Source organism: Eriocheir sinensis, chromosome 1 (assembly GCF_024679095.1).
Source record: "Eriocheir sinensis breed Jianghai 21 chromosome 1, ASM2467909v1, whole genome shotgun sequence".
Classification (NCBI taxonomy): domain Eukaryota; kingdom Metazoa; phylum Arthropoda; class Malacostraca; order Decapoda; family Varunidae; genus Eriocheir; species Eriocheir sinensis.
The window spans coordinates 14,783,717-14,811,012 of NC_066509.1; the positions used below are offsets into that span (position 1 = coordinate 14,783,717).

At 39.7% G+C, this 27,296-nt stretch overlaps 1 protein-coding gene across 3 annotated transcripts in view; it reads left to right on the plus strand.

Annotated features, from left to right (window-relative positions):
* The first annotated feature begins 6,117 nt into the window (after positions 1–6,117).
* LOC126995401 (ribosomal protein S6 kinase beta-1-like) overlaps positions 6,118–27,296 on the plus strand; it is a 41,562-nt gene continuing 20,383 nt past the window's right edge. The window contains exons 1-6 of one of the 3 annotated variants that reach the window (XM_050854922.1): positions 6,118–6,249; positions 15,719–15,929; positions 21,942–21,982; positions 22,205–22,331; positions 25,280–25,414; positions 25,844–25,977. In XM_050854922.1, coding sequence (XP_050710879.1) covers positions 15,837–15,929; positions 21,942–21,982; positions 22,205–22,331; positions 25,280–25,414; positions 25,844–25,977 — 530 coding nt within the window. In that variant the 5' untranslated portion in view covers positions 6,118–6,249; positions 15,719–15,836. Of the gene's footprint in view, positions 6,250–13,184; positions 13,321–15,718; positions 15,930–21,941; positions 21,983–22,204; positions 22,332–25,279; positions 25,415–25,843; positions 25,978–27,296 lie in introns of those variants that run through there. The other 2 variants (XM_050854913.1, XM_050854928.1) reach the window with 2 other exon arrangements.

The following is a 27,296-nucleotide window of genomic DNA, read 5'->3' on the forward strand; positions in this document are numbered from 1 at the left end:
TGTGTGTGTGTGTGTGTGTGTGTGTGTGTGTGTGTAATTAAATGAAAAAGACAGATTGGCTGAGAATTTTCCGACAAGATTGCTAAAAGGTGAGTAAAAGTTGACAGGAACCCGGACATTTAGTATAACAGGCCAATTTTGCCATATAACTGTTCCATTGGGTAGGCTTACTCATCAGAAAAAAAGCAACCCAAATCAACCTTGGGGAAACTCGGTAATTAATTAGTTTTTGGAAAATAAGAAAAGAGCACATTACGCACCAAGATATCTTTATTTCAGTACAGCATGGAGTTCAATATGTAAAATAGTAAACTTTTTGTAAATGTTAAGCATTTTAGTCACATTGATTAGATACTTTGTATTATGATAGCCATTTTGAATATATAATGAGCAATCGCCGACAAACAGATATATCAGATATTACAAGCAAACATGTCGAGTAATACATGGAAATATGTTTCTTGTGTCAAAGAATTCATTTATCATGCTAAAAAGTGATATCTAGTACTGTTTAGCTGATATCAGTTATAATCAACACAAATATTTAATATGTTATGAAAGCTAATGTTGAAAAAAAATTGTGAAGGCCAATGTTGAAAACCACGGAATGTAAATAATCACTTTTCAAATCGCTTGTCACTTGAAATATTAGCCCTGATAGCAAAAGCAAACATAAAACGACTAAACAATAAATAATAATATGAAATTACTAAATGTGTCAATTTTCTTCAAATATTCTATAAATAAAATTGTTTAATTGTATTTATACTTGATCATTATTGAAGAATAAATTCTTTCCTAACACTTATTCATCATTAGCGCTGCTCAGTTTGACACCATTTTCACACTGTCCTGCACACTTGCAGTGAATACTGCACGCAAGCCTCTTCTTAGAACAACTACAGTTGGAGCAAAGATTTCTTCCACTTTTGCATGAACAGCGGATGTCCAGAAGCAACTGCTCTGGGGCAGGAGCCATGTCCATTATCACTGGCAACAAGCTTCCATTTTCGATAATTATAGCCATATTCTTCCTTATGCAGTACAGTTTTCAAATTTATCCAGGTACTTACTTGGTGGTGTACTCGTAAACAATGGAAGTAACATGCTCGGCTAGTTGGTGGCAATCTCCCAACAGGCACATACTCGGGAGAGATAACGTGTACATAACGCAGTTCATTCAGTCCTTTTGCATTTGTACCTCTGTATAGTTTTCACAAATTGTTCTCCCACTAGTCCTAGTTCATCTTTTTGGTACTTCATTGTCTCCAAATATAAGAACATCAGATCTAGTCTTCTGCGATTCTTGTAATGCCTTCATGACTTTGATCTTTCCAATGCTGAACAATGCTGACGTAGTGTCACACCCTGATATAGCATGTGCTAATGGGAGACACATTGTCATCTCTCGGTCCAGAACTTCTGCATTGTTAATAGAAACAATATGCTGCTTTTTTTGCATATACAGATTGCATGACATTTTGGCTTGATGGTACAGTAACAGAATTAAAATATCAGTGTCATCTGCAATGACCAGCACCATAGCATTTTCTAAACCAAGCTGCAAAGCCACCTGAACAATCACAACATCAGCATCGCCTTCATATCCTGCATGTTTCACGTTGATTCCAGCTTCAGCCAGATATTCTGCCATCAGGTTAATGAGTTTCTGCTTGTTCTTTTTGTTTGAAAGAAAGACAGCCTTATTTCCTGGAAGTGGTGTTTATTTCTCCACATTTATATCAGGTGATGGTTGTTCTGTTCGTCGCCCCTTTTGCTCAGGCTCTTCAGTAGTTGATACATGGTAACTATCAAACACAACATAGAGGGGGAGTTCTGGGCTTCTCATGCTGACAGCAACAGAGACATATGCAGTGCAGACTGAATGCAGGTCTCCATCCTTAGGCCATGTCGGTCGATGTAGCAGAGCACAACCACCAATCATTCTTGCAGCAGATTCTTTCATCTCCTACATGAGAATGTCGGAATCCAGCTGCATAATGTATTTTCCAAGTAGTGATTTCTGAGATTTCCTCATAATTCCTTCATTTTGGAACAGACAAGGGCCAACAGGGGCAAGTACATATGCAAATATGTCAGCATCAGGTGGTCCACTGACACATGCAATGGATAACAGACGCTGGTAGAGCTCAGCAGAGGACATTCTTATTTCTTTCTTGTCCACCTGTATTGCCTTCCTCATGACTGCAAATGTCTTTGCTTGTTCAGACCTCTTTAGTGTGATGTTCTCCCATGTAACGTCAGTCATGCTATCATGGTCTTCTGGCCAACACTGACCGCTTCCTCAACATTGACGCGCTCATCAGTAATCAGTCCGGTTGCAATGTTGACAAGCTGTGAGGAATTGTCTGTTGCGAACGGGTTATGCATTTGCAAGAAATGTATGAAGGTCTGAAGATCATCATGGTCAAGTTTAATTGCAGCTGGCCTTACTTCTCTATGTTGCTGAGACCAAGTGCCTGAATAGATGTTTGTAAGACGCCTTAATTAGTGCCTCGGTGTATTGGGCCATAACATTAGCAGTTAAGAGCCATTTGGTTCTTGCTGCTTCCCGGTGGGTGATGTTTATAAGGTCTCCTTCCGTCTTTGCCGCTCTCATTAAGCACTGTTCGATTGTCATGTCTGTCCATGTTCCACTCCAGAACAGAGAACTGTTTCTTCGCACAGTGAACAGGCCATCAATCAGTGGTTTCTGCAGACATGGGCAGAGGTCTTGACAGTCTTGTAGATAAAGGCGAAAGCATTTACTATAAATGCAATAGCAAAGAATGGCAGCATTTCCTGTGTGGCTTTAAGATGGAGCATCCAATTGCCTGTTCTCTCTGTTCTTATGAACATTCTGACAATTGCCACAAAGTTCATGAACATCACCCACAACTTGCCAGTTCTTGACTGCTCTTGCTCTCTTTTCAGTTTTCTAATCTTATTGTGGAGATTGCAAAAAGGCTCACAGGTGGTTATATCTTCGGGCTTCATGTCATGTGACATAAGGCTCTTGTACAGCTCTTCAAGTTCTTGCCAGACCTCAGACATTGGTTCGCTTTCATCTCTGCTCAGTGGTAAAGTTGGTTCTGTGTTAGTGTCATCTTCCTGGCTAGGTGTCTCTTCACCATCAAACAGCACTTCCGGCCTTCTCAGTGTCATCTTCAAAGTAACTAGACATACTCCACAGTTTATTTTGGCCGGTGCGGAGTGTTATTACAGAGCCCAAGTGAAAATCCGGTACCTTTTTCACTGATATCGGTACTAATTACATAATACTTAATTAACGAGTTTCCCCAAAGTTGATTTTGGTTGATTTTTTTTTAATATCACAACCACCAATGGAACATTTTGGTAGCATAATTGGCCTGTTATACTAAATGTCCGGGTTCAGCACAGAGAGAGAGAGAGAGAGAGAGAGAGAGAGAGAGAGAGAGAGAGAGAGAGAGAAATGCCTCAGGGACGAGACGAGGCAATGCCAAAGCCACTGTTGCCTATATACATTTTTTTTTTTTTTTTTTACAACAAAGGAGGCAGCTCAAGGGCACAAAAAAAGGAAGCAATAATAAAAAAGAAGCCCGCTACTCGCTGCTCCTAAAAAAAAGAATCAAAAGAGGTGGCCGAAAGAGAGGTCAATTTCGGGAGGAGAGGTGACCTGATACCCTCCTCTTGTATTGAAAGAGTTCAAGTCGTAGGCAGGAGGAAATACAGATGAAGGAAGATTGTTCCAGATTTTATCAGCGTGAGGGATGAAAGAGTGAAGATGCTGGTTGACTCTTGCATAAGGGGTTTGGACAGTATAGGGATGAGCATGAGTAGAAAGTCGTGAGCAGCGGGGCCGCGGGAGGGGGGGAGGCATGTAGTTAGCAAGTTCAGAAGAGCAGTCAGCGTGAAAATAGCGAAAGAAGATAGAAAGTGAGGCAACATCGCAACGGAATTTAAGAGGTAGAGGACTGTCAGTAGGAGGAGGAGAGCTGATGAGACGAAGAGCCTGAGATTCCACTCTGTCCAGAAAAGCTGTGTGAGTGGAGCCCCCCCAACACGTGAGATGTATACTCCATACGTGGACGGACAAGGCCCCTGTAAATGGATAGCAACTGTGCGGGGGAGAAGAACTGGCGGAGACGATACAGAACGCCCAATCTCGAGGAAGCTGATTTAGCGAGAGAGGAGATGTGAAGTTTCCAGTTGAGATTTTGAGTTAAGGATAGACCGAGGATATTTAGTGCTGAAGAAGATAACAGCTGAGTGTTGTCGAAGAATAGGGGATAGGTGTTTGGAAGATTGTGTCGAGTTGATAGGTGGAGAAATAGAGTTTTTGAGGCATTGAAGGGCACAAGGTTCCTTCTACCCCAATCGGAAATGATAGCAAGGTGAGGTTAAGGGCCGTACTTTAAAACCATCTGCCAAGATCGGCGAATGCCTGGCGAAGTTACGCTTGGCGATCGTGTCGGTGAGGTAAGCGTTCTGCAGCCTCCTGTCTGGAGTCGTGTACTTCCTGTTGGGATAGCCTTCTATTGAAAGAAGTTGAATAATGCAGAGTGGAGTCGTCGGCGTATGAGTGGACAGGACAGTTTGTTATGGAAAGATCATTGATGAATAACAGGAAGAGAGTGGGTGATAGGACAGAGCCTTGTGGAACACCACTGTTGATAGGTTTAGGGGAAGAGCAGTGACCGTCTACCACCGCAGAGACAGAACGGCCGGAAAGGAAACTGGAGATAAAGGAACAGAGAAAGGGATAGAATCCGAAAGAGGGCAGTTTAGAAAATAAAGATTTGTGCCAGACTCTATCGAAGGCTTTCGATATGTCCAGCGCAACTGAGAAAGTTTCACCGAAACGGCTAAGAGAGGGTGACCAAGAGTCAGTTAAGAGAGCAAGAAGATCGCTCTGATGCTGCCTTGACTCCCACCCGTCAGGTAATACTCATGCACGTGCACTTCTTTTTCTTCCTTCACGAATAACTGAGCCGGAACGTGATATGATGAATGCAATACAGAGCTTGATAACTTTTTTTTTTTGGGGGGGTGCATCAGCCCTGGCTGGGAAGATAACCAGTGTATGGGTTTTCACGCCCCCCCCTCCTACCCCACACACACACCGCACTTCTTCACGCTCCTGTCAGACGGGGCCCCTGTAGAAGAGGAGAAACACGAGTCAGACGTGCATAATATATTTTCCTTTTCCCTTTCCACAGAAAAGGAAAATCTCCAGCGTTTGCAGGAGTAAGGGAAGGGAAACACAAACAGTAAGCTAATTTAAAAGATAAGCCGAGGATATCAAACATTGTTATCGGCAGAGAGAATATTGGTGTATAAGTATGACTTGGGAATCGCATCGTCCAAGTTATTGAAATGGCTGTTTTCCAGCATTTACGCACGACAGTCTGAATGTTGTTTTCCGCTTCGTCGAGCTCCACAGTAGCGGCCTCTTCTCTCTCCAAGGTAACTAGAGCCTTAGCCTTAGCCTTGCTTCCAATGCGACTTCAAACGTGAGAATCACTATGGCAACCGATCTCCACTCCAAATATATACCTATCCGTACTTCCTGAACTTTACCGTTTCAGCTTCCCAGGACTCCCGAGGTAACAGATGAATAACTCACATTCACACTCCATTCCCCACACTGCATGAGGGCGTCGTGAACACCGTCAGCGGGAGATGTGGGTTACACTAACGCATGAGAATCACAGTTTTTTTTTGCCATGAACGATCCACAAGAAATACAAGTGCAACAGATTTACCAACTAACCGTCCAAATACTTAATCAGGGTTGAGGCATGAACGGTAACCACCGCCTGCTTCCGATTTTACCCTATCGAATACACGTCCACCTCGCAGCAGTATCCATGGGCACAGACTTATCGTCAGGTGTTGCCCATGGCTGATGGGCGTGCGTGTCTTTCATGACGCGAGGTGTGTTCCAAGGTGACTCTAGGGATGGTGTATGCGGGCGGGCGCTAAGGTTGACAAAAGACGTGACAGCTGTTTAACCGAGGCCCTACTGGCTTGAGAGAAGTCAAGGGAGTGTTGCACTGGGCCACGCGTGACCGCTCATCGCTCTCTTCACAGTTGCTGCTCACATGCTGCTCACATGCCATCAGTGTGCCACAGCTGCTGATACACTGCTCCTGTCCTGTTGTTTCTTGGACTGTGTTGCTCCCCTCGCCCGCACGCCACTCCACGTTGAGGAGCACGGCACCCGCGAGTAGCAAATTAACTCGTTTCGACATCCTTACCAAAAAGGTTAATATAGGTAAAAAGTTTCCCTTGATATTTACAAAGTGTGAAGACCCGTGGCCTTGACAGGGTGGAGGGCAGTGAGTGGGTGTGTGGCAACAGGTGCACGTCGAACACTTGTGATCGTAATTAGGTCTCCTGAGCTTTCTGGGGTCAGAAGACGTATAAATCGTAACAGTGATCAAAATAAGGTAAGGTAAACGGATCCGCTGAGTCGTGGTTATGGTGCGCTAACCACTAATCCAAGATATCGCACTACACCAAGGTGGAAACTTTATGAGAAACATTTCGTACGCACACAAGTAAATTTATGTTCTGATCAGAAATGCAGATCAAGAAAATATAACATACAAAGTCATGAATGGCCAACTCAGAACGTTTGCTATGACTTTATGAACAATAACAGAAACATGCTGGAGCGTAACACACCCACCTTTAATAGGGTTGTATATACACAAAAAAAAAAATCTGTTTAGAAATGAAGACTAAAAAAAAATATGTGCGCAGTAATGAATGGGCAACTCAAAACTTTAGCTAATTCATTAGGACAAAATAAATATCGATTTAAAACCCATAACTATACATTGTGTAGAACACGCCATCCATCCACCGCGGCTAAAGACAGTGCGGGCCGTCCAACACATTATTATTGCGCAAGAAGATTAGATAACGCTCCTCGACGCAAGTGGGTTCAGTTCAAGGTTAATTGTTTTCCCGCGTGGAGACCAGGAAGAAATAGTAATATCCTTTCTATATGCGCTGAAAAGAAAAACTAAAGACTGTGTGTGAATGAATGAAAAAAATTATAAATCAATGAACAAACAAATAAATGAGTACATACATAAGAAAAAAAATATCGTTTTCGCAAGTTAAATAAACAAACATCCATGGCAGTTTGTACAAACATGCGATGACTAATACTGATAACCATAAGAATTTGTTGTTGTTCTTACAGCGTGTGTGTGTGTGTGTGTGTGTGTGTGTTCTCACCTAACATTTCTCCTTGTCATATACAAGTAACCTACTTGCTGCTCCCTAATTCGTAGCTCGAGTCAGGCCTTGTCACACTCTCCAAATGTTAACGTATGTCACTCTTCTGCATTGAATTCCGTCTGCGTTCTTCACTCTGTACTGCCTGGGGGTTGGGATGGCATGCTCCTCCCTTCTCCTTTGTTGTTTTACTTGCAAAAATAAACTATCAATCAATCAATCATTCAGATAGTTTTGTTCTATTATATTGTAATTCCTCACATGAGTTCTCATATTTTATTGTCGTATTTATTTTAGTATCATTAGTAAACATATCCATGTAACTCTGTTCTCATATTATCATTTATATACTTTAAATACACCAGCAACATGATTGGTTTACCAACACTGAACCCTGTGTGACACCACATCTACCGCTTTCCAGGACGAGTACTTTCCCCTTAATATTCGTCATTTTTTCCTTTTCTTCCTTCGACAATTACAATTGGCTCCCCTGGATTCCCATTGTATCAAAGTTTCCATGAGGGACTTTGTTAAAACCGTTTTAGAAGTCTTAGTTTACTGTCTGCCCATCCATCTCACATTTTTTCTGCCGCTATATAGTAACAAATATTTGATATGCTTACTTTTTTGTCTTTCCTTAAACCAAATAGCACTTATGATAACATATTTCTCAATAAAGTGTTTTATCCGACTTTTTCCCATTACTTTGCTTGCAACATTGATCTGTGATTAATGGGCACTGTTTATTGCTTTTTTTTCGAACAGGGGGATTGCGTTGACCTTTTTTTCATATTTCTGGTAACTTGTCTTGATTTTATGACGAATATTTATTTGCAGTAGCGCGTTTAATTCTTCTACACATTCTTTTTCACGCTCAGTTGGATAATTCATTCGAAACATTTGCCTTCCGTTTATCTTCTTTTATTTAATATCTTCAATTTAGCTTTATATATATATATATATATATATATATATATATATATATATATATATATATATATATATATATATATATATATTTGTTTGTTTGTTTTAATTCAACTGCTACTGATTCTACAACTTCTGGTAAATTTACACGTATCTGGTTTGCCTGCAGTTAGTTATTTGTTACCAGCACAGGTCACCTTAATTGTTTGATGTCTCTATCTTTCCTAGAGACTGAACCTCAGCGCTCAACTAATAGATGATGAATATATTATTTTTCCTCCATATAATATGATTTTCTTTACTCAATGTAGTATTTGTTACATTAACATTTAACTTCGTTTCCATAAGACAGATTACCTGCTTATTTTTTGTCTTGTAACCTACTGCATCGTGTGTGTGTGTGTGTGTGTGTGTGTGTCAGATCCACACAGCTGAGTACATGTGGGGTGTGTTATCGTCCTCAACATGGGCTATCGCATCAAACGACTCTTATTAATGCCGTGATAAGTAATCCAAGCGAGATATATATTTTTAAAGAAATTTATCACTTATCTTGATCGTCTCCAACGCCAGCCCTTTCTCAGTTCCCAACCCCTGTTGCGGGAATTTCTCTACAAACTCAGTAACAATAGCCATGAACTTGTATATGCACGCTTAAGGGTTCAGGGAGATAGCAACTTTTCCTAGCTCAGTTTTTGCAAAGAGAAGAAAATGGCGGGGTTAGGTGAACAAATGTGTAAATATCTTAATCAATGAAATAAAGAAAGACAAAAAAGGAAAGACAATAATAGAAAATAATGCATGGGAGGAAGGAAGGAAGGAAGGAAGGAAAGACCGAAGTACGGAAGAAAAAAAGAGAGGAAGAAAGACAAAGAAATAAAGGAAGAACGGAAGAAAGACGAGGACAACGAAGGGAAATAAATAAAAAAAGAAGAGAAAAAACAATAAGCCCCAAACAAATGCACAGAATATATAGATAAAGGAAACAACACCACGTTTAAGATCTACGTTACTCCCTGTGGCGGCAAGAACTATAGTATTTATTATCTTGTGTTGTTCCTGCCCACTCACTGCCTGCTAAATCTAGTGATAGGAGGCCAACTGCTTCCTAATAGCCACCTCCTCGCCTCGACAAGTGAAAGGCAGCACAAGCAAGGCGGGGGAGTAAGCGGTGGCGGGACGTCTCATGCATGGGCCGTCACGTGCGTGGTGGGTGCGGCGTTGGGCAGCAAGTGGCTTCATAATGATCATTGCCTTGTTTCTATGGAGTGGTGAACAGAGTACTGAGCAAACGTAAACGAGTAAATGGTCCATATTTTGTAACAGAATGAGTAAGTGGTCTATACCTTGTTGTAGAAAGTGTAAATGGCCCAGACCTTGTACAATAACGAGTAAATGGTTCATACCTTGTAAGAGAAAGACTAAATGACCCTTACCTTGTTGTAGAAAGTGTAAATGCAGTAGAAAGAGTAAATTTGGCCCATATATTGTAATAGTCAATGGCCCATAACTAGTAAATGGACCATACCTTGTAATAAAGTAAATGGTTCATACATTATAATAGAACGAGTAAATGACCCATACCAGATCGAGTATCGTGGCACAGTATAATTATTGGTTTCACGGATTCTTTGAAATGGACGGGGTTGGCAGACGGCGGGGGGCAGGCCGTGGGGGGAGGCAAAGGCAGGTGAGTGAAAGGTGGACTCGCGGCCACGGGCGAAAGTTGATCTGATCTGCGGTCTGAACATCACAGCCTTGACATGAATCTGAATCAATCAACTGCTCACCGGTTGACCAATAGGTGATCCTGAACTTGGAGAAACCTTTAGAGGCTGACCTGGATGCCACCCTCGACCCAGTGTCCTCTTTTTTTCACGTTTGACCTATAGCGCCAGTAGGCTTTCCTGATGAGGCCTGTTGGTCCTCCCCAGCCCGTTAGCAGCCCAGGCACCGTTTCTTGTTTGACTAATGCTGCCCCCCCCGAGCCTGATCCATTTGATCTTCTTGAGAGAGTTTCGCTAAGTCCGGGTTGGTAGGTGGTCATCAGCAGCAGGGCAGCATCTGGGTAGTCTTAGGTCACTCGGCGAAAGAGGCAGATAGATATTATAGATAAATGGCAGCAAAGTGAGAACGAAAGATGAGGAGAGGTGGCAAAAAAAAGAGAGGAAAGTACAGAATAATTGACAGGTCCTGAGACCTAAGTTAAGGGCAATAATGTATGCTTGGAGCTGTGAGGAAGCTGTGAGAAGTAGGAACAGCCTTAAGAACGAGACCTTTATGCTCAGCCCTGAGACCTAAGAAATGTTAAACGCCAAGTCAAAGTAACATCTAAGGCTATTCTCAGCTTCCTTATCGAGATTTTTCATGAAGAATGTACTGATATAAGCGATTTTTTAAACAACTAACATGAAGTATCAGAGCGAACATTTTTGTTTTTGCCTTTGACTGTCTCTTCTGCTATAAAAAGATAAGATTTTTAAGAAAATAAAGAGTGTAATTTAAACACTAGAATCAGAAATCGCGTGTTTATTGCAATACCCGTAACGTGGTTGCTTGTGCTTTGCTATAATTATAACCTGAATATTTTTTGTAAGTACGTGATTTAAGTTATTTAAAGGTTCCCTGTATTATGAAGATAACCCAGGGAAGAAAAAACAAAGTGAACATTGTGATCCACCATGCTACACTGCTTCATTAATTTATGCTATTTTTTTTAATTAATTGGCCACGCCCCTCATCAGTCCTACTCAACGCCTCCACTTCACTCCAATCCACTCCCTCTCAATCTTACACTTCATTTCCTTCTTTTGACAAGCTACCTTCTCAATAACACTATAAATATCTCGATTCCTCATCTCCTCATCTCTTTCTAATCTTTTATATTTCCTCTCCCCAGCTTCCTGTCATCTGCGCATACCTTATTCTGTTTTATCTCTATCACCCTTCCTCATTATTCTCCTGTGTGTGTGTGTGTGTGTGTGTGTGTGTGTGTTGTAATCAGGGACAAGCATGAATAACATTACTTTTCCTCATTGCGCCACGCCTCGTAACAACTCCTTTCTGTGTCAACGCTGTATCCTCATGAGAATTAATTAGTATTGTAGCCACACACTGTAGCAGTAGGCTGCAACTGATTGTCCTCCACTCACTTCCGGGTTAGGATTACAGGAGCTGTCTTGTATAGGCCAACCGGCCTCTTGCAGACTCCTTACATTCTTATGTTCTTATATTCATTTATTACGCGATGGTTTTACTTCCAAGGAGCCACGAGACGTATAAGTGTAATACGCAGTCACACTTTCCTAATAATATACTCGTACAAGCAATCTAAGCGTCAGCAACCTGTTTTTAGATTTGCGTCAGACCATCGATCACTTTGTTATTATAGTCATGACGATGCTCTTCACACTCAGTAATAAATAAATGAATATATATATATATATATATATATATATATATATATATATATATATATATATATATATATATATATATATATATATATATATATATATATATATATATATATATATATATATATATATATGTAGAGTAAGAAGTTAGAGAGCAAGGCATCTACATTCCACACATATTTTGCCTAACGTGTCTACTTTCCTAATGCAGAGCTGGGATTGCAGCTTCCGGGTCGTGCACATTCTGGTAAACGCTGGTGAGGTCTAACTATAGTTTCATTTTCTTCTTTCTCAGCAGTGTCAGATGTGTGAAAGTAAAGATTTTCCTCCGATTTAGTGAACAGTGTGTACGTTCTGTTGTTGTTGTTTTTTATCCGATTTATTTGCTTTCCTTCTCTTTTTGTTATGCATCTGCAACAACAAAATTAATAAATCAAAGTTATGGGTATGCTGTATCATCCTCACGCGAATCTGCCCCATCAAATTATATAGGTACACACCGCAATTTGTAACACGCACAAATCTTAAGAAACAATGAGCCAGAAGGAAATCCACGCTCATTTCTTGGAGATAATCTTATCAGAGGGTGGGACTGAAGGCGCACTTCCGTATTTCCCAGTTTATGGCTTTGTTGGTGTTGAAAACTCAGGAAAGCCTACATCATCCATGCTACTGAGCTGTGTAACAATGTCTAGCTGCGTGAGAGGGAAGGGAAAGCAGTCATGAAGATCTGCCGGTCATAACGTGCTCCCTGACCCTGGGAAGATTGCGCAGCGTCACCCACCTGTAAACCCCCACCCCGCATATACTCCATGCAACTCATGCATACCCTTGATCATCCTTCCTGCTGGTATGACTTTTAAGAAGTGGAAAAAGCCAGGATCAGTGATACATATATAATCATAACAGAAACGTGGCTCTGTACCTCCACAAAGTCTGTTTCTTTTCTGAGAACCTCATGACAACATCCTGCTCAGCTGTTTACCAAGGAAGCATGTTCCAGCACACGTTCTGAGGCGGAACAAGTGAAGACAATAGGAGCAAGTGTGGGTGTGACTGACGATCGATGCGCACCTGGCCACAATACGATAGCACGACTCTGCCTCTGGCGCCACACCGGTGAAAACAGCACACGAGGAGGTAACCTGTATGGAAACGTGCCCCAGTACTTGCTAGGGTCTATACGAATCGATAAAGACGAGTGCTGATTAGAGTAAGAGAACAAAATGGTCAACCTTCCAAGGCTGAGACCATGGGCTTATCAGTCAAAGGTCCTGTAATTTGTCCCAACTAAATCGTGTAATGGATCTGAGTAGAGATAAAACATCCTTAAAATATATACAGTATACATGTTTATCGCAGTAATTGCTCCTTATACTCAAATTTTACGTCCCGAGAAGCATATAATCTACACATTGATTGAGTTGGAGACAAGGCCATATCTTATCTCTGAGACTTTGAGCAGTGAAAAGTGAATGACATAAGACAGTATCACACAATCATAAACTGCATTATCATAAAGACCCTGAAATATTCGGTGATAAGATATGTGCGCCATTGGGTTCGGAAATATTGATAGTAAAAGTAGGCATTACTGGCTGCCTGCTTATCATTTAGGTACACACATACAACTTTATCAGTGTGCCGAGTCGTGATAGCCCATCTCAGATTCAGATCCACAGTAGCTCCGCAGTTCCCTCTCTAGCTCGATCCTTGACTCAGTTCCTACGCATCAGCAGAGGTAAAACTGCGTCAATCCCAGCTAGCATCCTTGGGGAACCATTGGGACGGATTGAAATAAATGAGAGTGATACAGCTTTATTTTTTTCAGTGTATACTTTACGCCTCACTCTAGATTACGTTGTGCACGTTGCAATGGGGGTGTTGAAAAAAAAGGAAAAGTGGAGGGGCTTGGAAGTAGTGCGACCCATGGGAAAGTCCAATATTCCTTTTGCGGTGAATTATCAAATTTGCCATGACTGTTTGAGGGGTTATTCAAGTGCAATTAGGTTTCAACTCAGTTTTGTTTCAGGGAAGGGCGTCTGTCTAATAAAAAAAAAAAAATAAATAAATAAAGCGATAAGCCTTAATTATCAAAAGTCCTCCTCACCCTCAAAAAAAAAAAAAAGTACTGCATATAATATTTTCTCGGTTTTTGGTCGCCGGATAAATTAATTGACTCCTGCGAAGTCGATCGATCTTATAGGTGATAAAACTATTAAAATCCTTTCCACTTAGTGTGTGTGTGTGTGTGTGTGTGTGTGTGTGTAACCCCCTCTCTTGTTGTGCATTTATTCCTACCATTGTATCTTTTTAGTTTAATTGTGCTACCTACACATGTATTACTAGTTATATAATCACATTCTGCCCTGCCTGGGAGTTGGGATGGCATGTTCCTCCCTTCTCCCTTGTTGTTTACCTGCAACAATAAACTATCAATCAATCAATCAAGCAAGGTCAAAAATGAAGCACAACTGTATGGGTCGTATTATAAAGCATTTCGCCGCCCAAGTACACAAATTTGACAAGGCTTTCGTAGGCTTGTGGGCATTTCCAAGAGTAGTTGTATGACCCTGGTGGTAGTTTGACCCTTCTTCTGTAACATGAACCTGAAGAAACACTCATTAGAATCCGACTTAGTCCCTCTTTGACCTCTAGAAATAGCTCATGTGAATTGCGAAAGCGTTTTATAATGCCGACTTACGCCTCGCTCCGGTCATATCTCGATCGGTCGATCACTTTCGTCACCTCTGTTATCGTGGTTGAGAAAATACCATATGGAGAGCTAAGTATAATTGTACCTTCACTCAGTCATATAATACACAAATATAAAAAAATAAGGTTAATGTGTAGAAATAATGATTGAGGAATAGTTACCTTTAAACTTTTGCCCTTTAACAAACTTCACCTCTCTGTCAACACTGCTCCAAAGAATCAAGTTGAATTGTGCCTATGCTTAACAAACAATATATGAGTAAAAAAAAAAATAGTATACCTAAATAATAATACGAATAAAAACAACGACTATAATAATTTTGTCCTTTAACACCCTGCTGCCCCCACTCCCTGTGCTCAGTCTCATGTAGTCAGGGTTGCCGCTTTTGGTACTAATGAACCGAATTAGGTACTTTTAGACGTCTTACTACTCTCGGTCTTATTTAGCACGAAATGATGTCTGAGAAACTATGTAGAGATGGCTAATATTAAGGCTTCCTACAAGATATATGAGGAAACCTATGATTTTGAAGGGAAAATACCTATTAATTAGTTTTATTTCTAGGACACTGAAATATAGCAGGGCAAAATAGCATTAACAACGAAAAGGAGATGGAAATTCTTTAAGGTCCATATTCTTAAACGTATCGGACTTCCATTACAACTATTTTCCAAGGCCCCAGAAAATGTCAGTCGTGTTTTCATGGGGTCAGCTTTCCCGTTCAAGGTACGTGTAGGCCTACGTACGATATAGAAGTCGGATAAAACTATATAGGGTCACAAAACAGTCCATGAAAACCCCAGTTACTTCTACGAGAGGCTTTTCGAACAGGCGTACCAAGTTTAAAAATAATGGCTTGAGTTTGGTGCAGCTTAAGTGTTCTCTCTGTGCTTGCATGCAGGCTCGTTCTGGCACTGCTAATTAACAAGATCGGTGTGACCTTATATTAGGCTTCATGCAAGATATATGGCGATTGTGTGATTTTGAAAGGAAGACACTCATCAGTTTACTTTAAGGACACTAAAACTATCCAGAAGAAAACAACATGATCAGTTAGTTTGACGCAGTTTATTTCATGTGGTATCGGTACGTTCGCTTTCAGGCCCGTTCTGGCACTATCTATAAATCGGTGTGACCTAATATTAGGCTTCCTACAACATATATAGGGAAAGGGATGCTTTTGAAAGGAAGACACTCATCAATTTTACTTAAAAGACACCAAAACTATCCAGAAAAAAAATAGAATTAGTTTGGTGCAGTTTGATCTCATCTGGTAGGTACGTTTCAGGCTCGTTCTGGTACTTTTTTGGTGCAGCCTGTTCTCATCTGGTACATTTTCGGGCTCGTTCTGGTGCATTGATGATAAAAAGGAGGTGGAAATTCCGAGTCTGGTGCAGTTTGTTCTGATGTGGTACGTTTTCAGGCTCGCTGTGGCACCAGTCCGCGGCTCCGTGTGGCAGCCCTGCGTGTAGTGGTTGTTTTGGTTCAGCTGGCCGCGACGGGACACTCGCAGCAAGGACCACCTCAAGGCTGCCCCCACAATGGCGGCACCAGGCTTATTCGACCTCGAGTTACAGGAGGAGGACGCCATCGAGTGTGACCAGTCCGATGACGACGCTATTGAGGTGGAGGAGGTGAGGCGCCAGCAGGGGCAGGGGCAGCGCGCCCTCCCATGCTGCTTGACTTGTTTTGGTCCCGCTGCCCCTTCCCTCTTACCTGTCTTAGTGCCCAGGTAGCCCCGCGGGGTAGTCAAACAATGACCTGAGCACAGATATTTCAAAGGATGTTATGTTAAGGACGTCATTCTGATGCTTTTGGGTTCGTGACTAGGAAGCTAAAGAACATGTGCGCGAAAGTGCGTGTTTGTTACAAATATATATATAAAAAAAACAATGAAGCATGGACTTATCTCTCTTAAGTCTCTTGATAGTTTGCTTAACTGTACAAGATACAAGATTTCCCCTCACCATCTTGCAAACAAAACCAGTTTGAGTATGACCTTTATTGTTTAAATTTTTCTATTTATGATATTTTAAGTATATTTGTTTCTTTTATTGCAGTTTCCTGTTATTGGTGTGTTCTATTGTCCATAGTTTGATTGTTTTTTAGTTCATTTGAGTATTTTGAGGGCTCATTTATTGTTCAAATGAGTAATAACCATAATAGACCCAATGCTATGAAATGTGAAACAAAGGGGACAAGAGGAGTGGAGTCTCCTGGTGTGAAATTACATATTCACCTCTATTTGGGGGACCCTTAGGAGGAGCAAGATAGGCAAAGCCCCCCAATAGATAAGAGCATGAAAACTCCTATTGGATTTTAGCTGTGGTGAGCCGTAGGTTTTGGCTGCTTTGGGCTAATGCACCACCTGTCCCTGCTTGGGTTAGCACACATTTTATGGCTGTTTTCTTAAATGTTTTCATCTTTACACACTCCTGTGGTTTTCTGGGAGGCTGAAAGTTAGAAAAAAATATAGTTTACAATAGAAGAGCAATTGGGTAAGTAGGGAATGAGATATCTGTACATTTGAAATACTAATCTTTTCCAAATTATCATATGGTTATTTATTTAAACAACAAATGAGGCCTCAAAACTCTCAGATGAACTAAAAAAAAAAAAAATCAAATAGAAGAAAATTTAAAAATTCAAATTGGCAATAATGGAAATATTTACCAGTGATTATTTATTATAGTTAGTCCTCGACTTGTGATAGGGTTTGCTTCCAACAGGCAGATTGCAAGTTGAAATTCACATTGAAAAATGAAATAAAAAGTGTTATTCATATGTCCTGATGCAGGCAGGACAGCATTCTCGTGCCTCTTACCCTCCCTCCCAACCCCACCTCTGGCCTCTTGTGCTCATACTCAGTTGACCCATTAGCCAAAGAACATTGTTCACTGTTACACAATGGAGGTACAGGGGGTCCTCCTGTTACTACTAAACACCGTAAACCTATTTTGCATGTACGTCGAAACACATCCTTTATTATAAGGAACGGTTAGCCCCAACTCTCACATGACCAATGTTCATCACCATTTCTCCCTTTTCCAATTGTTTCACAATGTCTAATTTTACTTCCACTGAGATGGCTTTCCTTTTATTCAAAGTACTGCCATCAGAAGAGTCTGCCTTATGCTTGGGAGACATAATGAAGGCCCAAAGTCAATGAAAAAAGAACACAAATCAAAGAGAGCGAAAGCACAACAAACCAAAATGACGTACAGCAGGAAATGAGCTTGCCCTCTTCCTCGGTCAAGCGTCGCGTGATGATGTATTCTTAAGGCACAGCCACACAATCTAGTTTCTCTGGAATTTTGTGCCGAGATTCAAAGTCGGCTGCATTTTACAGGAAACTTGGTGAGTTCTAGTCAGAATCTTGCCCACCAGCATGTCGGTTATTTTCTCGCAAAGCCGGCAAGTTGTAGTCACAAGAAGAAGAGTGTGTCAGCTGATTGGTCCAGTAGCTATCTGCGTGTTTATTTCAGTACCACATTGAGTTCCACAAAGATAAATTAATAAGCTTGGAGTAACCAGGTTGAGTAGGTCTTGGACCTGAGTCTTTTCCAAGTGTAGCCACTGTCTCATTGTGTCTGGGTCCTCACTGCTATAGTAAGACTCACCTTAAAGTGCAGCTGTGTCGGTGGCCTATGAGGAACAACCGGGAGTACAGCGTTGCCACGTTTTTAACCCCACATTGGTTGCCTCTCTCTCTCTTTCTCTTTCGTGGTGTCACCGCCACAAGGATTTGAATTTTTTTTTTTTTTTATGTCAGCTTATTTTAACATACATTTCTTCATGATATAATCTAAATATAATTGTGAAACTACTTACACATCCCAAAACGAAAGGGAAACCATAAAAAGTATATATTTTTTTTAGCAACACTTTAAATTATGTATGCCACGTTTCTTTATATGCTCAAATATTTTATCTATAATAAGTTAACTGTTCCTTCATACGTTATAATATTAAGATTAAACGTGTATGCATATTTGCTGATCATATTTGTCATGGTTTTACTTATATTAGAATATTTCTACATCGCGGGCTAGGAGACATGCGGCAAAGCTGTACAAAGGGATCCCCCTACGCTGAACCCCCCCCAACCGCACGTTCGGCCGAGCCAGACTATAAGTTCTAGTAGCATTTAATGGTAGCAACCTGTAACACACACACTCCCTTTGTCTATGAGCCAACCATTCACGAGTTCACGTCATTCTTTTTCTTCAACAAACACCACAAAGCAACTGCTGCAATGTCTGGATCCATTGTTTGTTTTTCTTTTCTGCTGATATTTCCCAGAATGCAACAGTCCTCCGTGTGACCAAACTCAAGGATAAACTCGCAGCTGAAAATTGTCGGGAGATAATTTATGTGGAAAATTCTTGAAAAACTAACGTGTGTGGCCACACCGCACCTTTACACCGCGGTCATGAACTAGTTCATGCGTGAAGTTCGTAATTACGACACAAATATCATAAGTTGAAACAAGGATTTTTTAATAATTTATGGGGTTGCGTCGTAACCTCGAAACATCGTAGGTCAAGAACATCATAACCTGAGGACCCCCTGTACCAAATTTTGCCATGACAGCGACATTAGCCAAGTGCCTCAGCAAGTCATTGCGTGGGGGTTGTCTTGGCGGGGAGGACAGTATTTGCAAATAAAGAACACATCGTATTTATATGAGTGGCCAGTGTCACCTCTGCTGCATTTTTTTTTTTTTTTTTTTTTTTTTTTTTTTTTTTTTTTACGTCCAGGCCTATTGCACCAGTAGGCTTTCTTGGTTGGGCCTGGTGGTCAGCCCAAGCCTGTCATGGTGCAGGCAAGTATTTATAGTGGCACCCTTTTTTTTTCTTAGCTCATGCTGCTCCCCGGAGCTCATTCTTGATTTCCCTTGGACAGTTTCTCTAGAGTCCGGGCTGATGGGTAGTCTTCAGGACAGCATGTGGGTAGTCTTAGGTCACTCGGCAGTGGCTGAAAAATCCCAGGTGGTAGTGGTGGATTCGAACCCACATCATCCAGGACACGGTGAAACACGGGACTGCCAAGCTGACTACTCAGCCACCACCTCCCCTACCTTCAGTGAATGTTTTTACAACTTGATTGTTGTTTCTGGTAAACAGTCTTCTATAAGAGCTGCTGTAGGAATATTTTGAGGCAACTTGTTCTGGGATACCATATTGGTTGCAATCAGCTGATCAACTTTCCAAACTGGCACCTTCCACCTGCAGGGAGTAGTGTGGGCTAATGGGTGAACTAAATGCAGCTGGGACTTGTAAACAGTGAAAATAACTGGTTAGGCTCACTTCACCCTTCCTCAGCTCATGTGCTAGCCAACTGGCATCTGCTAAATCTAACAGTATGCTTGTTGTGTGGGCTAATGGGGGACCCAAATGCAGCTGAGACTTGTAAACATTGGAGATAATTGATTATGCTCACTCCACCCTTGCTCAGCTCACATGCCAGCCAACTGGCATCTGCTAGATATAATGGTATTCTTGCTTAACAGACTGTAGGCCTATAAACTGATGGAGTAGCAACTAGCAACTGTAGCTTGAGTAGTAGTAACAGCTTGACATCCACAGGCAACTGAGGGGAATGGATGGGTGGGCTGGCCCACCCACCCTTCCTTACTCTTTCCTGTCTTACCCCAGCCCCAGCTTGGGTAAGACCAATGTATGAGGGCAGCGGTAAGGTCGGGTGGTGGGGAGTACAGGAATATTTCAAACATCAGCTCATTACTTAACCAAGTATTACTATTATTAATAGCCTGGTCATCTGTACGTGCGGTCGTGAGTCGCATACATCATAACTCAAGGACTACTAGTATACTATAATAGGATGAGTATTCAGTATTCAATAAATCCATTGGAGCATACGTTGAGGGGTGTGTTACCTTACTTCCCCTTTGATGCCAAACCCAGGAGTTCCTCCGGGCAGAGATGACAGGTGACAGATACATGGAAATTCAAGATACTTGTGGTGTATTCCGAAAGCTCCCCATATAATTTCATTCAACCATATTTAAGCCCTTCTCCCACTTCACTATAAATAACGAAGAAAAGTCATGGTGTCAAAAATCCATAATCATGACTAATTGTGAACAAAATCGTTGACAATTGTGGCGTGCCGCTGATGTGAGCCATGAGTTGGCAGTTTTATGTGAAGGGCCACGATGACTTGGTGCTGCATGAAAACATTGTGGAGCTGCACGACATTGTCAGCTAGGAGTTGTCGACAATACGGTGATACAGTGGTGACATTGCAGATGACGCAGCGAGTAACAAGTGTGTATTCTCCGACGTCGCCAAAATCTCTTGGATAAAATTAACTTTGAGATCTCAATCGTACGTAAAATGTAAGATGCCTACTGGATACTGTAACATTAATATTTTATTGAGTATTTTGCTGATATTGCGTCAACATATCGCCGAACTCTGACGATTGATATCATATCTGCTTTGCCTATACATTCGGCAGCATTTTGGTGATACATTGTCGATAAAACTTCGTAGCTATATCACTGTTTTTTTGGCGTAAAAAAAATAACTCTTGGAATTCCATTAATCTTACGCAATACACTGACATATCGCCTAATTGTCGGGTATTAGTTACTGCTTGTATCGTATACACTGCCAAGGTGTTGACGTTTTGTTGTTGTGGTGTTGCAAGTACAGGCAATCCTCGGGTTGTGATGGTCTCGACCTACGACGTTTCGTGGTCACGATGCGGTCCCCATAAATGCTTAAATAATTCTTGTTTCAACTTTCGATGTTTGTGTCGTAAATACGAACTTTGCACGGGAACTAGTTTGTTGAGTGCGGCAGAAGAATACGTCGTCACCAAGCATTGTACTGAGGCTGGTTCGTTGTTTACATTCTGCTCGTATGCCATTTGGGTTCCTTGGACGCTGTGTTGTGGTGTTTTTAATGTCTTTTTTTGCATCTTTGTGCCCTTAATCATGCCTCCCAAGCATAAATGTGACTTCTGATGGCAGTGCTTGTAAGAAAAGGAAAGCCATCACAAAGGAAGTGAAATTAGACATTGTGAAACGCTCTGAAAAGGGCGAAACACCTACAAACATTGGCTGTGCACTAGGCCTAAGCTGTTCGACTGTGGCCACAATTATTAAAGATAAAGATCGCATTCTTGAACATGTGAAAGGATCGGCTTCCATGCATTCCACTGTGATTATGAAGCTACCGGGCCAATCAGCTGACACACTCTTCTTGTTACCACAACTTGCCGACCTCGTGTGAAAATAACGGTTATTTGACTCGCGTCGAATATCGGGTTACAACACATCGTTAGGAACGTATCTCCGTCGTAACCTGAGGACCCCCTGTATTTAGTATATAAAGTACAGTTTCTTCATATAGAAGCAAAACAAAAATAGTTTCTTAACTGAACTTTTATTTTCTATGGTGATTTTGGCATGCATTATGAAGATTTTTGAAGTGTCAATAGTTAGTGCCAATTTTTTAGGATTGCATAAAAAAACTTTGGTTGAAGTGTTACTCAGAGCAGTTGTATACGTAAGAGTAAAGTATATTTGTAACATATCAATTACTTTGTGTTTCAATATCTTAATTGTTAAGAATGTTGACCTTCATTTTATCTGACTTTGTTTTATTCCGTTGCAGAGTCAGTATGAACAAGGCCCAGATATGAATGCAATCCTTCAGTAAGTAATTTTATATGTAGATTGATGGCTAGTTTTGTTGCTGACACAAATTTGACCTACATATGATGCTAAAGTTAACAATATATCTTATTGTAGGTAAAAAAAAAGGTTTATATTTGTATCCTTTTTTTTATACATATTTCCTTCTACAGCTATATATATAATTTAAAGTGACTTCACTTGTGTCAAGATGTACATTAAAAAATGGAGCTCCTTTTCCAGGGCTGAAGGTATTGAGACCTTACAGTTGTCAGACAGCACAGTCAACCCAGGCAGGGAGAAGGTGCGTCCATCAGACTTTCAGCTACTGAAGGTTCTCGGAAAGGGCGGTTATGGCAAAGTCTTTCAGGTACGGGATGCTCATATTTATTAATTGATTTTGCTGTGAATGAGACTGTGATTATCAGTGGTGGGCACGGTTCCGCTAACCGCTAATTAGCGAAGCTAACGTTTTTTTAGCTGATTAGCGTTTTCGCTAACTTTGGAAACAGTCAGTGGACCAATTAGCTTCCGCTAAATGTAGTTCCTCCTCCGCTAATTATAAGTCCACTAAAAAATTCACAGAGGTTTGTTCTTGTCCATTGTGGGCAGACACAGCACCAGTTGAGTAACATGGTGCAATAATTCCAGGGCTTCCACTTTTCAAAAAATTATGCCTTAAAGTAGGGTAATTGGATAATTATTAGGGAAACTTATTGTCTAAGTTACAACATATTGAAATTTCAGTACACTAGCTCTGTTTTTAACCCCTTAATGACGACGATGCTGCTGGCGTCATATAATTCTTTCTGACGTAAGCAACAAGATGACGCCAGTGTCGGAGAACGAAAAGCTATCTGGAATTTGAAGGGCGTGCGTGACTATGTCTGTCAATGCTAACTGACTAACTGGTACCTCTGTTGTCCCTTACCACAGTAATAACATCACTCCGTGCTTAAAATAGCCTACAGTTCCTGCCTACACATCATGGCGTCTGCAGAGTGATTATGTTCCCTCAGCCGATCTGCTTTGGCGGTCTTTCTTTAGTTTCTGCTTGTTGTGTGCATGCTGAGCGTAGTCTTGACACCACTTATATATGTGATGTTCTAGATGAACCAAATCTTGTTCACAGGAGTGTTCAGAGGAGTGGGAAGCATAAGTTGGATTTTTTAGGAATCATGGAATTCCAGCCAAACAGTCTGTGTAAATAATAATCTGATTTCACAGTTCAGTTATATGGATGATTTTCTGCAACTTTTATTCAATGAGATTCATTCCAGAATGAAAAAAACTACAATAAAATATTTTTTGTTTCACTGCATCTTTGGCTCTCTGTAGGTACTAAATTTCCAGGTCAAAAATTATAAACTATATTTTTCAGACTCCATTGTGATAAAATGAGCAACTTTTCTTCAATAAATTTTCCTGTATGTCACACCAGTAAAAAGTTGGAATTTTGGTGGAATCATGGAATTCCAGCCAAACGGTCCACCCAAATAATAATCTGATTTCACAGTTGAGTTATATGGATGATTTTCTACAACTTTTATTCAATGAGATTCATTCGAGAATGAAAAAACCAGGGTTGGTGATTTTTTTGATTTTTTTTAAAAAATCAAAAAAATAAAAAAATCATTGATTTTTTTGATTTATTTGATTTTTTTGATTTTTTTGATTTTTTTATTAAAAAAGAAATATATATATATATATATATATATATATATATATATATATATATATATATATATATATATATATATATATATATATATATATATATATATATATATATATATATATATATATATATATATATATATATATATATATATATATATATATATATATATATATATATATATATATATATATATATATATATATATATATATATATATATATATATATATATATATATATATATATATATATATATATATATATATATAATACTGAGTGATTTGAAAATCTCCATAGGTTACTTAAGTTTGAGTTTAGGGCGTGTAAGTGTGAGCACAGTCAAGGATCCTGATACATACGTGTTCAATACTTGTTTGTAGTTGGTACAGGACCAGGTTTAGGACAGACAGAGTTGCCTGAAGTTATTTTCATGACAGCATTTTATATTATTACCACACAGAAGAATATCTACTTTTATTCTGTTACTGTTTGGTTGCTAACCTTGGTTATTATTATGATACATTGAATCCCAAGTTAGTAAAGACTAAAGGAGGCTGATTTTTACCATCCTTGGAGCACATCATTTAACTTATGGAATACTTTTTAGTAAAAAAATCAAAAAAATCAAAAAAATCAAAAAAATCATGATTTTTTTAGTAAAAAAATCAATGATTTAATCATTTGATTAAATCAATTTGATTTAATCATTGCCAACCCTGGAAAAAACTAAAAAAAATTAACAAAATTTATTTTTCAAGTCTCACTACAAGTTTGGCTCTGTAGGCAGTAAATTTCCAGGTCAAAGATTATAAACTATAGTTTTCAGACTCCATCGTGATAAAATGAGTAACTTTTCTTCAATGAATTTTCCTGTACATGGCACCAATAAAAAGTTGGATTTTTGGGGAATCCTGGAATTCCAACCAAACGGTCAGTCCAAATCATAATCTGATTTCACAGTTGAGTTATATGGATGATTTTCTAAAACTTTTATTCAATGAGATTCATTCCAGAATGGAAAAAATATACAAAATTTACCAAAATAATTTTTTGAGTTTCACAACAACTTTGGCTCTCTGTAGGAAGTAAATTTCCAGGTCAAAGATTATAAACTATACTTTTCAGACTCCATGGTGATAAAATGAGGAACTTTTCTTCAATAAATTTTCCTGTATGTCGCACCAGTAAAAAGTTGGAATTTTTGAGGAATCTTCAAATTCCAGCCAAATGCGACAGAAAATTTTCTATAAAACATTTTTTATGACTTTTTCTCCGTTTCAAAGTGTATTTTCCGCTGACTTTTGCGTTATGGGGGATCTCCCGAGAAAAACTTTTTTGGTTTAATGGGGTTAAGGGTTTTAGAGCCAAAATACTAAACCGAAGCTAAATCCATACAAAAAAGTTAGCAGTTATCGTTAGCTTCCACAAATTTCTTTTATCAGTTTCCCGGTTTAGCGTAAGCAAAGCTAACTTTTTGGTTAGATTGGTAGATTACCAGTTAGTGAAGCTACCTTTTCGGTTAGTGGTGCCCACCACTGGTGATTACCACATAATTTTCAATATTATTTTCATGTCTTACTTTTTAATAATCATGAGTGCATATTGCCTTCTGTATGTAACTTTATTTTTTCAATATAGGTTAGAAAAATGACAGGAGGCAGAGGAGGAGGAAAAATTTTTGCCATGAAGGTTCTGAAAAAAGCCACGATAGTACGTAATCAGAAGGACACAGCACATACAAAAGCTGAGAGAAACATCCTTGAAGCTGTTAAGGTAAGGCATTGTATTTATTGGCCATCCTTACCTACACCTGCTAGCATTACATGTTTCCAAACTACTTCATGTCATATATTCAGAAATTAGTCTGGTTTTATAGGTCTTTTTGATGAAGTTGGGTTTAACTCTTTCTGCATGTGGGTCTTGATATTTTTAAGTACTTTGGCAAGTCTTGAATGTGGGTTAAAATTTCTTTGAACAGTAAGACAGACTCAATGAGCATTTGATATTCTTATTCTTATGCATTCCACTGTCATTTTTTTACCCCCCCACTTGTAAGTGAACATAAGCCTTGCTAAAATCAGTGTGCAGTATTTTTTTTTTCCATTATTCTTGCCTATTGTCAAGTGTAATTGATTGTGGTCTAGCTAGAGTGTTCACCTGTATAAATTGATTAACACCACCACTGATGTCTCTTCCTCCCAGCATCCGTTCATTGTGGATTTAGTGTACGCTTTTCAAACGGGTGGCAAGCTATATCTCATCCTGGAGTATCTCTCAGGTGGGGAGCTCTTCATGCACTTGGAGAGAGAGGGAATATTCATGGAGGACACAGCTTGGTGAGTTACTTTGCTTTTTTTCTTCTTCATTTTCATGTGTGTTGTGTAAAATGGAGATATCAAGTTTTGCTTGTCTGTAACATTAACTTAGCATTCCATTCATGGAGACCATGTGCAGGAGGTAGGGTCTTCAATAAGATTTGGTTGCGATGTATGTGGCACCATCCATGATCTGCTGCAAGTATTAGAGAAATTACACAGGTTAAGGATAACTATTGTCATGGATACACACTCATTCCAGCCTGCTGTACTAAGGTTTTCATTATATATATATATATATATATATATATATATATATATATATATATATATATATATATATATATATATATATATATATATATATATATATATATATATATATATATATATATATATATATATACAGTAATCCCTCATTTATCGCGGGGGTTAGGTTCCAGAACCACCCGCGAAAGGCGAAAATCCACGAAGTAGTGACCTTATATTTATTTTATTATTTATATAATTTATATATATTATTTAGAGAAGATGGCACCACTATAAACACTTGCCTGTGCCATGACGGGCTCGGGCCGACTTCCATCCAGGCTCCTCAAGAGAGCCTACCGGCGCTACAGGCGTACACGTAAAAAAAAAAAATAATAATAATAAGCACGCATATATCTGTGAATCTCGCCTCAGCCCATGTGAACAAGGTCACCCAACCACTAGTTTCTCAAGAGATTCAAAGTCGGCTACATTTCACGGGGAAACTTATCAAAATTTTAGTCAGAAACTCAGTCATCAACATGTCGGTTACTCGTGTGGTCGGTAAGTTGTGGTCACAAGAAGAGCATATCAGCTGTTCGGTTCAGTAGCTCTCCACGTGTTTATTCCAGTAGCTATTTTTCAAGGGAGTGTGCGGGAAAAAATGGCAGTCGCGGGTTGGCGGTTTTTGGGGCTGGAGTCTGCAGTATCACATTCACTGACCTGGCTACACTGGTGGCTTCGTTTGCAGACGTTTGTTTGTGTTCGAATTGCGACGCACATTCGAATTGCAGGACAAAATTTGTTTGATAAATGTGTTCGAATTGGGAATTGTTCGAATCACAAGGTACCACTGTGTATATATATATATATATATATATATATATATATATATATATATATATATATATATATATATATATATATATATATATATACAGTCGTCCCTCAAATAGTACAGTTTCGGTTTTATACGGATTGTCATGGAAGAATTTTTTTTGGATTTTTTTATTTTCCACTTGTCGCACCAAGTAGCCATGGCGTGAGTGGCAATACTGTTCTACCAAAACATCAGCCGAAAGCTTCCCCCA